This window comes from Scomber scombrus, chromosome 17, assembly GCF_963691925.1.
Source record: "Scomber scombrus chromosome 17, fScoSco1.1, whole genome shotgun sequence".
NCBI lineage: Eukaryota > Metazoa > Chordata > Actinopteri > Scombriformes > Scombridae > Scomber > Scomber scombrus.
In genome coordinates this window covers 16,973,156-16,991,029 of record NC_084986.1, presented here as the reverse complement: position 1 = coordinate 16,991,029, position 17,874 = coordinate 16,973,156, and the positions used below count along the sequence as shown (strand labels likewise).

At 42.2% G+C, this 17,874-nt stretch overlaps 1 protein-coding gene across 4 annotated transcripts in view; it reads left to right on the top strand.

The window, feature by feature from the left end:
• The window catches only part of syne1a (spectrin repeat containing, nuclear envelope 1a), a 118,247-nt gene that overhangs the window by 76,313 nt on the left and 24,060 nt on the right, over window positions 1-17,874 (top strand). For 3 of the 4 annotated variants that reach the window (XM_062437170.1, XM_062437171.1, XM_062437172.1), the window contains 28 exons: window positions 84-266; window positions 1,333-1,476; window positions 3,636-3,866; window positions 5,697-5,837; window positions 7,283-7,396; window positions 7,668-7,829; window positions 8,299-8,493; window positions 8,639-8,812; window positions 11,162-11,353; window positions 12,039-12,170; window positions 12,313-12,413; window positions 12,583-12,733; window positions 12,915-13,043; window positions 13,188-13,364; window positions 13,589-13,804; window positions 13,916-14,017; window positions 14,127-14,246; window positions 14,349-14,549; window positions 14,648-14,821; window positions 14,986-15,117; window positions 15,283-15,479; window positions 15,966-16,098; window positions 16,244-16,426; window positions 16,563-16,712; window positions 16,829-17,005; window positions 17,107-17,262; window positions 17,350-17,505; window positions 17,588-17,758. In XM_062437170.1, the coding sequence (XP_062293154.1) occupies window positions 84-266; window positions 1,333-1,476; window positions 3,636-3,866; window positions 5,697-5,837; window positions 7,283-7,396; window positions 7,668-7,829; window positions 8,299-8,493; window positions 8,639-8,812; window positions 11,162-11,353; window positions 12,039-12,170; window positions 12,313-12,413; window positions 12,583-12,733; window positions 12,915-13,043; window positions 13,188-13,364; window positions 13,589-13,804; window positions 13,916-14,017; window positions 14,127-14,246; window positions 14,349-14,549; window positions 14,648-14,821; window positions 14,986-15,117; window positions 15,283-15,479; window positions 15,966-16,098; window positions 16,244-16,426; window positions 16,563-16,712; window positions 16,829-17,005; window positions 17,107-17,262; window positions 17,350-17,505; window positions 17,588-17,758 (4,494 nt within the window). Of the gene's footprint in view, window positions 1-83; window positions 267-1,332; window positions 1,477-3,635; window positions 3,867-5,696; window positions 5,838-7,282; window positions 7,397-7,667; window positions 7,830-8,298; window positions 8,494-8,638; window positions 8,813-11,161; window positions 11,354-12,038; window positions 12,171-12,312; window positions 12,414-12,582; window positions 12,734-12,914; window positions 13,044-13,187; window positions 13,365-13,588; window positions 13,805-13,915; window positions 14,018-14,126; window positions 14,247-14,348; window positions 14,550-14,647; window positions 14,822-14,985; window positions 15,118-15,282; window positions 15,480-15,965; window positions 16,099-16,243; window positions 16,427-16,562; window positions 16,713-16,828; window positions 17,006-17,106; window positions 17,263-17,349; window positions 17,506-17,587; window positions 17,759-17,874 lie in introns of those variants that run through there. The other variant, XM_062437174.1, reaches the window with a different exon arrangement.

Sequence of the window (17,874 nt, the reverse complement as noted above, 5' to 3'; positions counted from 1 at the left end):
ACAAATTCACATTGCATGCCTACAATTTTTGTATAACATCTATAAATAATTTAAAGCTTAACTCCCCTTTATTCTTCCACAAGCGTCTGTTGGTGGAAATGGAAGGCTTCAAGCAGCAGGTGGCGGCAGTACAGCAGTGTCAGAGCGCCCTCCGGCTACCGGAGGAGGTAGTGGCCAGTCTGCCTATCTGCCGCACAGCTCAGACCTTGCAGCAAGAAGCCAGCCAACTGCAGCATACAACCATCCAGCAGTGCAACATCCTGCAGGTAAAGGGCAGCCCTTATATTGCAACTTCTGTTTATTAACTATAATTAACATATTAAGTCCAAGAAAACTTTAATGCTGTGGTATTACATTACCACTCAATAAAAGTAAGGTAGTAACTTTTTTTATTACATTATTTTACATTACTAATTTTCCCCCAAATTGCTAGATTAACTGTGAAGTTGCTGTAAACACTGTAGACCTGAAAATCCTCCGTAGTAAGTAGTAGGCAGCCGTCTCTAATATATAAAGGCTATAGAGTCAATAGTTGCCTACATTGTCACCTGCTGGAGTAGATGCTCTGAATTCATGTGAAGTGTCCCAACAGGCTTTCTCAGGAATGTCTTTGTTTAATTTTAGCCCCCATCGGACCAGTATTATCCTTCAATCCTTTGGTTCTGGGCTGCTTCTGCTTTTAAGCTCATTGTAGTGAAAATTAGTCTTGAGAGGAAGATACACCCTCAGAGACTGTTTAGGGGACAAACATCCACATCATTAATACTCACTGTGATCTAGCTCAGAGTTATATTTGAGGTAGATTTTTTTGTACATATTCATATAATCCTGTTTTATTCACTATAACTGTGATATTCTAAATGTTATCTGAATGTTATCATTGAAATGTAACTTACACAGAAGTCCACAAAAACACTCAAGGTATTTACCATACTTCATTGCTGTGAATTGTAACCCTAACGCTGAATCAACTCCTTTTCGTTAATGTTTATCCTGCTCTAATCAATGCCACTCTAGAGCACAACATCACGTGAATATGCAGAACGCACTCAGTGACACATGCTACACATGTAGAAATCACATTGTGGAGAAATTGCTTCTCTCAGAGAGCCTTTCATGTATGTATGAAGCATCCACCCAGTGTCTACTGAATCCCTATCAGCTCCACGTGGTGCTGTTTTGTAGATGATACTGACCCTTTGATCCTGCTGTAGTGGGAAAGCAAGGGTAAAGATCATCCCCCTACTGGGATCAATAATATAAATCACAATTGATTATGTTCTTACAAAGTTGCAACTTCACCCTTTCCATGTTATGTGTCCTCTTTGCCAGGAGGCTGTGGTGCAGTATGAGCAGTATGAACAGGAAGTGAAGAACCTCCAGAGATTAATAGAAGAAGCCCATCGCATCATTCAGGACCGGCCTGTCTCCACCAGCAACATACAGGAACTTCAGGCTCAGATACACCACCATGAGGTGACAGAGGACACACACTTTCTGTCACTTTCCCTCTTATATATATATGAATTATATTTATTATCATTATAATATAAATTATTATTTGTATTATAAAATATTATACACATATTTGGACTCCTGAACATTACGTACATTGTTGAATATCCAAAATGGGCATTAATATGCTGCTGTGACAGCCCACTCTTCTAAGATGGCTTTTCACAACATTTCAGAACCTGGCTACAGGAATTTGCTCCCATTCAGCCCCCATAGCATTAGTAAAGTGAAGAGCAGGGCAGTAAAGTTCTCTCCTGGATCTGGCTTTGTCATGTTGAAACAGGAAAGGGCCTTTCCCAAACTGTCACCACAAAGCTTCAAGTACTTAAGTGTCTAAAATATAATTGTATATTGCAGCATCAAGATTTTTTTTCAATGGAAACAGAACCTTAAAAAAAATACCCTCGACCAAGACGACACTTTTGACTATAAAGTGCATTTAAGTATTTGTTTTTATTCACCTTAGACACAACTTTCCAGGACATAATAGCCTGTGAATTAACAACAAAGCAACAAGGACCTGACAAACTTCATTATCTGTCTTATAGATAAGCACCATAAAACAAACATAACTGCATGACAATGTTCATGTTTTAGAGGACCATTACTAGTTGTCACTTGTCTCAAACAGAGTGCCCTTTGAGACACGTGACAAGGAAATATATATAAAGATACATATGACATGTAGATGTCTTTTCAGATTTTGTCAATTTCTTCAACATCAAAGAGTGGAGACAGACAGAACATGAGTCATTATGTACTTCCTGTAAGCTGTAACGGTGTCTAACAGCATAAAAGAGACGTTATGCCACCAGGAATATACTGTTTATCTTAGTAGTAGTAGTTGTAGGCAAACCTATGATTGAGCTTCAGTAATATAACAATTAAACAATTTTCTAACTCTGCTGCCATACAGCAAAATATTGTGTTGTGCCTGTACAAGCATAACTCACACACACACATTCCTCTCTCATCTGATAGTGCATGTAAATATATTCTGCACAGATTCTTGTTTGATGCAGTGTAGATGCCTAGATTCATCTGCATTACTTCAGCCCTGTGCTTCCAGTCGCAGTTTTACCTTGCTGAGTAAGTGTGTTTGATCTCACATGCTGTGAGAGAAATTGAGAAGGGGAGGGGGATGGGGCGCTGAGGCAAAGATCTGCAGGAAAACCGATCAAATCTCACCACTGGCAAAACATTTTTATTACATTCTGATCTTTTCCGCATGGCTGTTGCAGATATTATCTACTTTGAATACTTCAACAGTAACTCATTAACCTGGGTGATTGTAGATACTGTCCCTCTGTCACTGCAGTGAGCGGCGTGGTGTGTGTTTATGTCTGAGTTTGGTCTATAAAGCTGAGCAGATAGCTGCAACTCCACTGGCTCAGTTAGTCACATGACCTGATTATTAGTGCATTGACCATCTGCGGGACAGAGGGAGTAGAATGAGGAGGAGGAGGAGGAGGAGGAGGGAAGGAGGAGCTGGACCCAGCCTGCCGGCTCATACCATTGCTGTAATTTGACACCATCTCTGTCATTCTTCTTTTCTAAACACTCCCATACGGCTCTCTTTTGTTGGAAAGAGTCTGTCCTGAATATTGGTCGAAGAGGGATGTGGCAGGCACAAAAGGGGGGGGGCGCAAGCAGTGAGATCACTTCCTGTTTTTCCTTGCCATTTGTGTATGTGTAAGAGAGGGAGTGTCTGAGGGATTTTGAACTATTTCTGCGAGGGTCTCTCTCTCAACCAAACATCCTGTCTTTTGGCTTCACCGTTGCTCTTAGTCACCCGCCTCTTTGCAGCTCTGATTGGCTCAGAGATATAGAAGAGAGAGAGAGAGACAGAGAAAAAAAGAGAGAGAGAGAGAGGCAGTGCTATTCTCTTTCTACGCTTACACACTGTGAAGCCAAAAGCGAGAGACCGGGGAGAGAAGAGAATACGTCCGCTCCACTTACTCCTCACATACCGGCACAACATTCAACGCTGAACCAACTCAGCTATCCCCTTTTTCAGAAACCTAGTGAACCAGGAACTATTGATCTTCCATTGCGGACTGAACCACACTCTCCTGACCCTGGGGGTGGTGGTGTGTTCTGTTTGGGGGATGTTTTGACAGGAGCTGGCCCAGAAGATCCGTGGCTACCAGGAGCAGATCGCCTCGCTCCATTCCAAGTGTAAGATGCTGACAGTGAAGGCCAAACACGCCACCATGCTGCTGACTGTCAGTGAGGTGGAGGGCCTTTCAGACGGCATGGATGAGCTGAGTGATGAGGAGCTACCTAGTGCTGTGGCAACTGCCACCGCCGCCGCTAACAAGCAGCTTCCAGCACACCCCTCTGTCGTCATGGTGAGTGGCAAAGCCTTTTTAAGGATACACACAATCATACAGTGAATCACACATGTACACACTACATGGCTGTATGTCTGTGTGACCATTGTTTTTGTGTGTGTAACTTTTCTGTCCATGCCACCCACTGGTTCTCAAAGTGGAGTATGGGGACCATCAGGGGTCCCTTTGGCGTCTCCAGAGGGTGCAGACAGACCATTTCTCTATAATTAAATTTGTAATGACTTACCACAATTTAGAGAAGGTCTGAAATGTCATTTTTAATTTCAGCTTTAACTTCACCTCTCTTATTTCCCCAGTGCACACAGTTATACTCTTCATGTACAATTAAATGCCAAGCTACCAATTATAAAAAGTCCTTCATAATGTGGGTCCCTGAAATTAAACTATAGCCAAATTGGGCTGCAGGGCCTCATGTTCGTCTGTTCAGTCGTCGCTGACTGTTAAATGTAAAAGTCTCCAGGTTCAGAGCGGATCTTTTTTCTATATTACTCTCCAGTTTCTGCGTTCCTCTTTCAATCTGTGTATGATTTTTGTATTACAAAGATATAACTGGAGCTTTATTACCCTTCATCTTTCTTACATCTTAAGTGTTTCTATTCTGGCTGTGATCTGTTGTGCATTGCTACACTGATTCTGTGCTGTGTCACTTCAATTTGCTTCGTATTAGACTAAATTTGTCTGCCTGTTACTACAGTATGTCACCCTCAGCACCCTTACTTCCCTCTCTTTCTCTGTCTGGCTGTGGCTTTCTCTGTGATTCAGATTTCTTCGCTTCCTTGCCCTGTTACTATGTGTGGTGTGTTTGGTCTCAGCAGGCCAGGAAACAGGATATTACTGCATGTGTGTGTTTGTGTGTGAGCATGATAAGTCTCTGTATGTAGCTGTAAATAGCTTGCTATACTTGATTTGATATTGTTTAACATAGTTACCATTGTGAGTGCTGCTCAGTTTCTAACTGATCTCACTATCGAACCACTGAGTTTCCCACACATGCCGGTGAGCTGATGCTCTTCATTGCGTTGCATTGCATCATAAAACCCGCGAAAAAGTCCTCCAAATATAACAAGGTCCCGAGTCAGGCAGCCAAGTTCTCCATTAACTGCCAGAAAACAGCCCAGTAGGGTTTGGCTCACATTTCAGCTCTGCCTCTCTACTGAAGCATGCAGGCACACAGACAACTGTGCTGCTTCTTAGACAGCTGCTGCTGCTGCTGCTGCTGCTGCTGCTGCTGCTGCTGCTGCTGCTGCTGCTGCTGCTGCTGCTGCTGCTGCTGCTGCTGCTGCTGCTGCTGCTGCTGCTGCTGCTGCTGCTGCTGCTGCTGCTGCTGCTGCTGCTGTACTCTTTTTCCCAGCCTCTGTTAGCTATGCTATGCTTTCGTTATGCGTTTTGGCCTTGAATCTGTATGCGTGTATGTGTATTTACTGTGTGTGTGATTTTCAACTTCCTGGTGCTGGTCATTCCTTTCCCCTGATGTATCCTGTAAAATTCATAGTGGCTCATTCACTGGCAGTGGAAACCACAGTTTGTCTGTTTGCTAGCACTGAGCAACACTACAGTGAATTATGTGTCTTTAATGCTGTGCAGTGGCAAAAGCATTGCAGTGTTTGATATCAACAGCAGTAATATGACCTAATCGGTTTCCTCTCTGTTATTTGATTACTCTCTGTCTAATGAATCAACAATATGCTCACTGCAATCTCCCTAACCTGCACTTCCCCATTAATTTTTATGCTCTTTCTTTCTCTCTTCACCTGGGCATTTTCCGTTTGGTCTCCCTCTCTTTTCCTCCACCTGCTTTTTTGATGTGTGGTGTGATTGTGTGGTCAGATGACAGCAGGGCGCTGCCACACACTCCTCTCCCCTGTGACGGAGGAGTCAGGGGAGGAGGGCACCAACAGCGAGGTCTCCTCTCCCCCTGCCTGCCGCTCCCCCTCCCCAGGGGCTAACACTGACGCTCCTCTTAACCAGGTACTGCAAAACCCACCCTGGTAACCTCGAAAGCCCTACCTGATATGCCAACTCTTCACATACTTACCGTCCATTTCACTTTTTACGCCTCAAATTCTCAGTTTAAAGTGACAAGAAACCATCACACCAAACCTGTTCCACAAAAAAGTCCATCTTGATGAGTCATCCTACCAAATATTAGTCTGAACATCTGTTTAAAAAAGTTAAGAAAACTTGCTGCTAGGATGAGATTATTTCACTGCTTTCCAATGCAAATTAAGATGTCTTGAACATGTTTGTGCACCCATTGACATTATTGGATATAGATTTAAAGAGACAAGCAACTTTGTACTGGAACTACTCTGTTGTCAGAAACTTAAATTTCTTTCAAAATATACATGTTTCAAGGCTGAATATGTAACAGCATGACTTGTTAAGATGGCCTCACCACAATCTGCTCCCCACCACTAAATCATGACAACTTGACCATCACCTGAATCAATACAATGGATGTTTGAAAAAACTGGAGGGTTGCTGTCCTGCTCCTGCTTTCCCTGCTTATCGGCATATTTTTTGCGGATTTACTTTGCTGAAACAAATTTATTTCTTCAATTGCTTTTTGCTGATGTAACATTGCTGTGGAAAAACACATCCAATTTAGGCATAACTGGAATAGCCTTGTGTTTAATTTATGATGCAGCAGTTGCACAGCAGCATTTTCATTCTGTGGGATTCAACCACAGTAACAGCTGTTTGTCATGCTATTATTGGGAAATGTGCATACTTTATTTCATTGTCTTTTGATGTGTGAGTGAGCTTTTATCTTCTAACTAAAGACTAAAATCAATAAGCTCAAAGGCAGAATGTGGGGCAGCTAGAAAGTAACAGAAGGGTTGTAAACAAATCTCAATGGACCTTTGCTGTTGAAGTGAAAACATCCCACAAATAATAAAACAGATCGAACTACTAGGTTAAAGGTTGTGCTTACTACTCTTACGTTTTTGCCCATACCCTTTGTGTGGAAGTATATGAGTGTATGGGTGGCCTGTGTTACCATAACCGAGAACTACCATAACCATTAACTCATGGCATACCGAGCTAAGCTGTCATCAGTGTAAATAAGGAAAATGTGTAGATGCCTATGTTTATACATTTTTATTTGAACTGTCTATTAGTTTATAGCTGTATAAACTAACTGTGTAATGTACTGTATAATGCATTCCTTCTGAAATTGCACATATGTATGTACAGTGTGTACAGCAGCTGCAAATGTGCCACTTCTAATTAATTGTTCACAGTACTGTGTGTTCAAGGTTAGTTGGACATTAGAACAACTAATTGCTCATTAATAAGTGTGTTCTTGTTGCAGCCCATCCTCTTCACTGCACATAAACATACTGTGGCAAGTATTTACATATTTTTGCTCTCAGATATGAATGAAACTCACACTCGCTGTGTTGTAACAGGGTCGTGGCGCTCTAAGTCGAGCACCCCTCCAGGAGCTGTATGACCCATCTATGGAGACTAGTGCTGCTAACCTGGATGACTTGCAGAGATCCTGGGAAACACTAAAGAACGTGGTACGATATGTCATCCGTTAAAATCAACTGTCAATCTGTTTTAAATAACTTTGAAAGCACCACTCAGCTACCGTAAGTTTTTACTTAAATCACAGTTTAAATCCTTTCAACAAAACAGAATCATCTACACCAAAATTGGGCCAAAACCGAGACAGAAACACAGATTTACATTAAATCTGAAATGTATCCCCAACTACCTGCTACCACAAGTTATAAGATGTTGTCATCATTGATTTCTTTCTGTTTATGCAATCCTTTTTTCCTGCTATAGATCAGCGAGAAACAGAAGAGCCTGTATGAGGCCCTGGAGCGACAGCAGCATTATCAAGAATCCCTCCAATCCATTTCCACTAAAATGGAATCCATTGAGGCAGCACTCAATGAGGGCCTGGAGCCCAGTAAGAGCCCAGAGAGCCAGATGGCTGCACACCAGGTGAGAGCGACAGGGGACAGAAAGGTCTGGAGATACTGGCAAAGTTGTGTTCCTGTGTGTGGGTTAAAAAGAAATGACATCAAAAGTATTTGTACAGTATGTGAAGTGTAAACTGAAAGTTTAGAAAGAAAGATCTCTTCAGGAAAAAAAAGATGACAAAAGAGATGCCTGCTCTGAAAAACAGGGATTTATTCAGGGGTTTAATATTGCACTAGCCTGTGAGATGGTTTCACAGACTGCATGGCACTATTCTCCGTTACTATGCCAACTTCACAGCCACATCCAATACAGTTCCGTTTTTGTTACACTAGCGTCAGGCAATTCGGACAAACCTTCTATTGCTTCTCTTACGTCTTCTTTTCAGTCTCTTCTTCCTTTATTTCAGCTGCCTTTATCCTCTTTCAGTTTACTTTCTTTGCATATTCTCTTTATTTCACCTCTCACACTTTCCTTATTGTTTTCTGGCTAGGCTCTGATGGATGAGATCCTGATGCTGCAGGATGAGATTGGTGAGTTACAGACCTGTTTCTCTGAGGAGCTGGCAGACAGCGACAGCGATGGGGACGCTGGTGACCAGTTGGCACTCCAGTCTACCCTCACTGTGCTGGGAGAAAGGATGGCCACCATTCGAATGAAGGCCTCTGGGAAACGGCAGCTGCTTGAGGTGGGTTCTTAAAAATACCTTGGGCTTTAATATTGTGTCAGTATTGTTTATGTCATGGCTGGACTATTGATTGGCTAACTGCTTCTCTGCATTACTTGTGCACAGTTATATAAGCGAACATGTTTTTTCACACTAACCAATACAGGAAAAAATAAGTGAACAACTAGAGGAGCAGCGACAGGAACAGGCGCTGCAGCGTTACCATAGCGAGGCTGAGGAGCTTGACCACTGGCTGCTGAGCACTCGGGCAACTCTCAGCTCTGCTCTTCAACCCCAGAGCGATGACATGGACATGGAAGAGCAGCTCATCGACTGTCAGGTGAGATTTCTGATGTTGTGAAAGATGGACGTGAATGTTTGACTGAATAGAGTTCACTGAGGTTGACTGAGGTAGACGGTGCACAGTTTGCTGCTCGCCTGATATGTACAAGAAGTTTTCTTCTGCTGACAAGACAAGAAATAACTTTTAAATTTCTCCCACTGCAGTAGGCACAGCAGCAAAGTCTGTATGCTATTGTTTTATCAAGAGGGGGTTTCAAAGGCTAAGGTGAAGTATCTGCTATTTTCTGCTTCTCAGCTCCAGAAATAGTGTCTATGCTTGGATTCATTCCCAGAGGAAGCAGAATTTAACAGGAGCAGAGCAGAATAGGACGCCACTATTGTCCAATAAATGACACTTTTCGGGTTGGGGGGATTAGGACATTGGGATTAGGATTAGGGTCTGACTGTGTGCTTCTCTGATCGCAATCCTCACTGGTTCCCCAACATTCCTCCACCAGCTCAACGTTTACCCCCTGCTCATCCTGTTTCTATAGTAACATCACCTTTATCTGTGGGGTAATTAGCATCTGAGGGAAAATAGTAGCGACAGTGGTCACTGATCTACAATCTTTAGTGATTTTATTCAGATCAAAAGTAGGAAATAATATTCCAGTCTGAATGATTTTGATCACAAAGTAACTTCTGAGAAAAAAGATAAAAAGCTTTATTTCAGTTTTTCTGTCACACAGACTTGTTAACTGACCTTTCCTGACATTTTTGTTTATTTCTGTCATGGCAAAGGATTTTATGTGTATGCAGCTAGATTGATATTGAAATAAATACATTTTACATCTGAAACTGCCTAAAGGTAAGTGTGTTATCTTTGCAGCCTTTGTGGGAACATATATCCTGAACTATGCTGCATTTTTGGTGATGAAAAGTGTTAAAACATTCATCCTATAGTGTACCATAATTGGCTTCTCAGCAGTAATAAAGTTAATTATGTGGCTCACGCAAAGGAAATCATGTTTAAAGTGTGTGTATGTAGCAGCTGGGAGACAGTAAGCTGATTACAGTTCACATATGGCTCCTATGGACCTCAGGTCTAAAAGTCCGGCCCATGTGGATCCTTATCTCCAGGGGTAGACAATGACTGCAACCATAGATTATTATAGCAAAAATCCACTGGAAAGAAAAATATGTGTTAGAGAAAAGAGATGAAGTTCGAGAAATGAAGTGAAGTGAGAACTGTAAAAATAGAGGGATGAAAAGATAAAGGTCTACATAATAGACTCAGATTAACAAACTTTTTTAAAAACCATAGTAGTGTTTCATATTAGTGGATGGCGCTCTACAGTATGTTAATTCAACTGTTTTTCCATCTCTGTTTTGTTGTTTTTACTATTTTTTCCTATTTATTTCAACTAATCAACCCCAGGCTGTTCTAACATTAATGGACTACAAGAAAATCACCACAGTCTAAGCAGCTCAAAAACCAATTGGACCAATCCTCTGATTAGTTAATACTTATTAATAAGTATAAATAATATTACATAATGTCTTGATGTAAACTTTCTGGCACACATTGTATCTTACATACATTGTCCTATAAACAAACTCCACCTGTCTTTTAGTTGTGTCAGTTAAAACATAAAGGTACATTTTAGAATTTGAGTTGTATTACTATAAGTAGTCTTTTTGTGATAAGAAAGTGTGAGGAGAACAGAGGCTGTCCACCTTCCCACTGAATGATGCTGTGACAACTCTGAAAAGAGTTATATGGAGGCGCTCTGTATAGACGGGGAAAATTCTCTATTGGGAATTACCTCTCCATCACTGCCAAGGACCCTTGTATGTGTGTGTGAAAGAATGGGAAACAACTCTAATCCTCCTCTTCCCACTTCTTACACATAGTCTGAACATGGAAAGGGAGGGTCCCTTTTATGGAGACTGAGAGGAATGTGTTGAAAAGAATCTGAAGGGAAACAGAGGGTAAGCTTTTAAAAGCAAATGAGAATTGATGAAATAACAAGTAGCGCTAAGAGAGATAAGGAGAGGCAGAAACAACATGCTATTGAAGGAGATCTGAAGGTGTATCATGCATCCTGGGAAAAACTAAGAGAGTTACTGGAGCATTACTTGTTGGCCACCACTCAATTTAGAGCTCTTGGAGTTAAGAAAACACAAATTTTTTGGATCATTTTGTGTTTATTGTCATTGGCGTCATAATTCATCAAGTAACAAAAATAATTCATTTTTTTGCTGCACATACCAGTAAAATGAAAAAATTCTACTTTTTTTCCATTTGAGTAACTTTTAGGCATGTTACTATAAAGAATTATAAACAATAATATTACTGTTGTTTTATAAAACATCTGAGTGTATGATTGCGCTCTCGCCTTTCCAGAACATGCTGTTTGAGATCGAGCAGAAGGTGTCCTTTCTGTCAGAGCTGTCCATCCACAGCGAGAGCTTGTTGTTGGAGGGCCGCGCCGAGACCAAGGAAGAGGCAGAGCAACTCACCTTCAAACTGCGCTCCCTCAAAGACAGCCTACTGGAGCTGCAGCAGATGCTACAGGACAAGCAGGTTGACATACAGGTGAGATAAGAGGAGGCCTCGAACCAAGCTCATGTTTGTTTTTTTCCCTCACCATTTATGTTTTGTCCCGCCACATTCCCACATGTTTTTCCATTCCCTGCTTTTCCTTCTCCCTGCCTGTGTGCCATTTTTGTTGTGCTGTGCTGCATTATGTTGCACTGAGCAGCAGCATCAATGGTTGTATTGTGCAAATACTAAAGGTCGTGTCATGCTCCTTCATAAAAGTCCACTGTTTTCCACTATGGAACAACAAGAGCTTGTGTGTCTCACAATGGGCCTCAGACACCAGACAAAAGGATGCTACCTCATCACATGCTAATGGTAAATGTACTGCATCAGATGTGTTTCTGATGACACAGCATTTTGACTTTGTTGCTTTTCTGGTTTATGTCTCATTTGGGGAAAAACAGCTCAATGTTCTTCTGAAGCTTTTGAATTTCCACTGCAAATAATTTCCTCAAAAAGGCCCAGCTATATCACTTAAGTTTATATGTTTTACCTATTATTCACAAACTCCTTTTATTATTCCTTTTTTAAGTGTGCTTCTGTTAGATTAGTTGGGTTTAGGTGTCTCAGCCATGTTTTTCTTTTGTTTTTCACTTATTAATCAGGATTGCAGTAACTGTTTGTCCACATTGTTGCAAAATCACCACTTTCTCTTGGCGTCTGTCTGTTTTCTTACCAGGGTTCATTGCAAGAGCAGGATGACAGTGAGCCAGACTCATCTCTGTCCCAGAGTCCTAATGTCCAAGAATGGCTCTCCCAGGCCCGCTCAACACGCACACAGCAACATCATGACAATCTGCTTCGACAGAGGGTAAGAAGAGGCTATACTTTTAAAATATTTTTTATATTTAACAGGCCTGTGCTGAGTAAGTCAGTTTGATTAGATTAGTGTCACTGGGGAGAAGAAGTCAGTTCTTTTAAGTTAGTAGAAATTAATTTCCTACATTTTCTAGGAGCTGCAGGAGCAAGTAGCTAAACAGAAGATGCTGCTTCAGTCTGTAGCGAGTGTCGGGGAAGAGTTACTCAACCAACAGACTACGCCCAATGGGGACAGGTAGTTTTTCCCCTCTCTTTATTCTTTTCATACTTAATCATGCCTTTCTCATGAAACATTTCCTGTGTCACACATTAACCCTATAAAGATGATTCTTTTATTATTTGATTTGTCCTTCTGGGGACGGATGTCAGATCCCATTGACAGCAGCCTCCTCTCTCTCCCACAGTGAGGTGTCAGTCCCAGGTGGAGTGTTACTGGAGACAGAGTGCCTGTCCCCTCTGGACCAGCTGCGACAGCGCTGGGAAAACCTAAATAAAGATCAGAGTACGAAGCTGCAGCTCTCCCTCACTTCCCTGGAACAGGACCAGCTTAGCCCGGTAAACATACCTTACACTACACGTATGAAGATTTATGATAATCTGCATTAAAAATACTTCTTAAAGTGAGAGGTTTCTAAAATACAAATCAATCATTTTATGTCACTAGGACTTCTTCTGATCTAATATCCATATTTTATTTGTTGAATTGGCTCATTCATAATGTCACTTTTGTGTGCAGGTCCTCCACCGGTCACGTCTTTCCAGTCCCAGTATGGTGTTTAGAGGCGAGTCTGCCAGCCAGGACTCTGACTCGCCCAGTGCTTTGTTTGAGGCCTGCAGTCAGACTCTGGACAGAATCACCCAAGAGGTAAAGCAGAGACTTTCTAGCCCAATTTAATCTCTTTACTTTAGGCTTTTTCATTAAGATTCCTGTGTCTTTAGGATGGAACCAAAAAAATGTTACTGACAGCTTTGGATGTAATGAGTAAATATTCTTTGTTCTGAATCGCAGGTGTCGGGTGGTGACAGTAAGCTCGCAGTGTCTTTGGCATCAGCGACGACAGTCCAGCAGGACCTGTATGCTGCAGTTTCAGCAGCCTCCTCCTGGTTGGATGCTGCAGAGAATCAGCTGCTCTCTGGTCCTGTGTTACTCTCTGAGGACACAGAAACACAACTCACAAATCTTGAGGTGAGAGGGAATAAATACTTTAATCAGTTTTGATCGTTCATACAGAAATGCAATACTTTGACATATAATTCACAGAATCGTATAAACTAAAGAACGTGTATTGTGGTAACACTGCTAACAGAGGTTGCTAAACACTATAGCTTGATAAAAGTAGACAATACAATAAATAATCTACACTGGATGGAAATACCAGCTGGGTTGCTGACTTTGACTCCTCTGTCCAGATCCTGAATAAACAGCTCAAGGAGATGAACAGGGAGGTAAACCAGTGCAGAGACCTTCTGGGTAGAGGAGCGGGCCGGCTGTGTGGAGGAGAGGAGCGAGTCCTGATGGAGGACACGTTGGAGGGCCTGCAGGAGAGGATGGGCTTGCTGGACTCTACCCTGGAACAGTACTGTGACTGCATGAGAGACAGGCTGCAAGAGCACTCAACCTTCCAGGTACCAACAATGAGACCTTCAGTTTGATTCTGACCAAACTTGTGGTGTGTTTGAGTGTCTGCCTCACTAGCGTGTGTTTCTTATTAATACTGTTTTTGCTGTCCTTGCTAGAATGAACTAAGGATGCTGTTCACAGCTCTGAGTGAAAGTAAACACCAGTTGTTACAGAAGATGGCAGGAACTGTGGACAGGCCTGCATCCAAACAGATAGAGGTATGATACTCACCAACAGTAGATACACACAAATACAAAAATAAAGCCATCTGAATTGGCAGTAGCTACTGAAAAGATATTTTCAATGAATATGTTGTGTCTTTTGTAGACATTATCAGAGGTTGAGGACAGTCTGAAGGAGTTTGAGCAGAGAGTGACTGAGCTGAAGACCAGAGCAGAGGGACTCCAATCTGACCAAATCTCCAACCAGGAACTACTCAAACTACAGGTGATCTTTAATTCTCTTTTCTTTAACTCTTACACTCTCAAAGACTCCTGAGCTCACAGAGTTTAAATGTTTACTGACTGACATGTTGATGGTTCTGTGTAGGATGCATATGAGGAGCTGGTACTGATGGTGGGCTCCAGACGTAGCAGCCTGAACCACGGCTTGTCCCTCAAGGCTCAGTATGAAGCTGCACTTCATGACCTCACAGACCTGGTGGACACTGCCCAGGACAAGATGGCTGCAGACCAGAAAATGACAGTAGCTTCGGTCATAGAGGTCCAGATGTTACTGGACAAACACAAAGTAAGGGGTGGTCGTGGACTCTAGTGCAGTTTCACTGTTGGTCCCCTAGATTTCTGTTTTCTCTAATGTTGTGTTTCATTGTCTGTTTCTTTCTCCAGGAGTTCTTCCAGGGTCTAGAATGCCATATGATCCTCACCCAGACATTTTATAGTAAGGTGTCTGGTCTGGTAGCGCAGAGGGAAAGCCAGGTCCTGGATGAGACCATGGCCTTAGCCCACAGTGTGCTCAAACAGGCCCACAGGAGGGGAGTGGAGTTGGAAGGCATACTAGAGGTGGGAATGAGTGAATAATAGAAGGAGAAGTATGGTTCAATTCAATCTTGTGTAACTGATATATAGCAGATAATAAAGTGGATGACAGTGCACAAATGTCAAATAAATTAGCATGTGGTAATACGATAAGTAACACACTCTCTCTGTTCTCATGTCTTGGCCAGTCATGGAGCAGACTTGTGGAAGACTACCAGGCTCTATGTCGACAGCTGGAGTCTGTGGAGTGCAGCATCCCCACTGTGGGTCTGGTAGAGGAGACAGAAGAGAGACTTATTGAAAGGATCAGTCTCTATCAGGTAAGGGACAATATACAGACTGCACACACATACGGCATATCTGCAAGTATATGTATCCATACAATACTCACCCTGAAAGCTGCAGTTGTGCATGCTTGTTCGAATATCATATTTTAACTCGTCAATTATTCCTCCTTTCCATCTGTTCTCCCTTTGGACCTCCAGCGTCTAAAGGCTAACCTTACCGAGCATCAGCCGCAGCTGTACCAGGTCCTGGAGGAGGGCAAGAGGCTCCTACTGTCTGTTGGCTGTTCAGATTTGGAGAACCAGCTGACCCAGCTGGGAGAACACTGGCTCTGCTCCACCACCAAGGTCAACAAGGAGTTACACCGCCTCGACTCCACACTCAAACACTGGAGCAGGTGAGGCTCTGGCAGAGTTTTTTTTGTTTTCTAGTCGTTCTTTATTCTTTTAAAACTAAAAAACTGTGTCAGGATTTAATCTGAAATCAATTACGTATTGTAGGTCTTTGAGTCAGACAGATTTGTGTGGTTTTTAATCCTGTTAAAAACAACACAAACGGTCAAGGCAGATGTCCGCCCACTTTGAGCCTGGTTCTGTCTGAGGTTTCTTCGCGTTAAAAGGGAGTTTTTTCTCGCCACTGTCACCAATTGCTTGTTCATGTGGGAATGTTGGGTCTCTTTAAATTAAACTTAAAGAGTATGGTTTAGACCTGCTCTATGGATAAAGTGCCTTGAGATGACTTTTGTTGTGATTTGGTGCTATATAAATAAAAATTGATTGATTGAAATAAAAAAAAAGATTGATAGTGACACATACAAGCTGAATATAGTTAAAAGTATATCCTAAATTGTTATTATTTTATCCTCTGTGTATGTAAATCCCAGGTACCAGAGCGAGTCAGCAGAGTTGAGCCACTGGTTGCAGTCGGCTTTGGACAGACTGGAGTTTTGGACAACCCAGTCAGTAACTGTGCCTCAGGAGCTGGAGACCGTCAGAGACCACCTTTATGCCTTCCTGGTTTGTTAAGTTTTTATATCAGATTCAAACATATACCACAGACTTAATAATAATATCTACACACAATATTCAGATTGGTTTAATCAATGTATAATAAAATTGCAAGTTTTTTCAACAACGTTTTTGTCACTTCTGCTTCTGATAGGAGTTTTCCAAAGAGGTGGATGCTAAGTCATCTTTGCGTTCGTCTGTGCTGAGCACAGGGAACCAGCTTCTTCGATTGAAAAGAGTGGATACAGCTGGTCTTAGGACAGCGCTGGGCCACATCGATACTCAGTGGGCTGAATTGCTGACTCATATCCCTGTAGTACAAGAGAAGCTACACCAGGTCAGGGAACAGTACAGACATAGTAGATGATGATGATGATGATGATGATGATGATGATGATGATGATGGTAATGATGATGATAGTATATTTTGGCTTTTTGTTGACCATTGTAACCCCTCTCCTTCCGTCCCTTAGTTGCAAATGGAGAAGCTGGCATCACGACACGCTATTCTGGAGCTAATGAGCTGGATCTCTCTCATGGAGAACATCATCAATGAAGACCAGGACAAGATCATGGAAGCTGTAGGCTCAGAGGTGGTCCAGAACTTCTTGCAGAAGTATAAGGTACACATTTTTTATAAGGTACAGGTTTTTTCCTGTCTACACCTGAAGACTTCAGTAGACTTCGACAATTCCTTCTTCTTCATCAAGTCACATTATGTCTTATCTGTATTTCACAGGGTTTCCGCATCGATCTGACCTGTAAGCAGTTGACTGTGGACTTTGTTAACCAGTCAGTGCTGCAGATCAGCAGTCAGGATGTGGAGGGAAAGCGCAGTGATAAAACAGACTTTGCTGAGAAGCTGGGAGCCATGAACAGACGATGGCAGATACTGCAGGGGCTCATCGGTGAAAAGGTAGCATTTCAGTTTAGTCGAGAATTACACCTTACATTCATACTTAGAATTTTTTGAGATGTGACATGTTTCTGAATTGTGTTTATTTGTGTGTATTTTAGATTCAGCTTTTAGAAGGACTTTTGGAAAGTTGGTTAGAGCATGAAAATGGAGTCCAGGCCCTGAAAACCTGGCTCACACTACAGGAGGAGAAACTGAAGAAGAGACACAGGATAGAGGATGTAGCATCGGTACAGAATGCACTTAAAGACTGTCAGGTAGGAGTCCAGCATGGTCATGAATGCCACGCACAGTTTGAGTTTTTATAAATGTTTTATTTCCTCAACTAATTCTTGTTTTATCAGGAGTTGGAGGATTTAGTGAAGGAAAAAGAGAAGGATCTAGAGAAAGCAGAGGAACGTGGAAACACTCTCATCCAGGATAAGAAAGGAAGAGCCTGCTCTGTTGTCAAGGAGACCCTTAAAGGACTGAACCAGTCCTGGGCTCATTTGGACCATTTGGTAAGCTTCTCTGATCCTTGAGTCCCATATGAGACTCTCTCATTATGCTCCAACTCACTTAATTTTTCACCCTTCCTTGCAGATAAGTCAGATGAAGGTGAGTCTGCGGTCAGTGCTGGAGCAATGGACGCTGTACAGACGAGCTGCGGAGGAGATTAATGGTTACCTGATGGAGGGGAGGTACTCTGTGTCCAGGCTGCACCTCCTTAACGGGTCTCTAGAGGCAGTAAAGCAGCAGGTGGAAAGTCTGGAGGTGAGGAGTGCAAGAAATTAGATGGCTCTCTTGATTTTGATCAAGTGGCACCCCCTGAAAAAACTGATTATAGTGCTTCCAACAGTATATGTTGAGTAAATGTATATCGCAATATT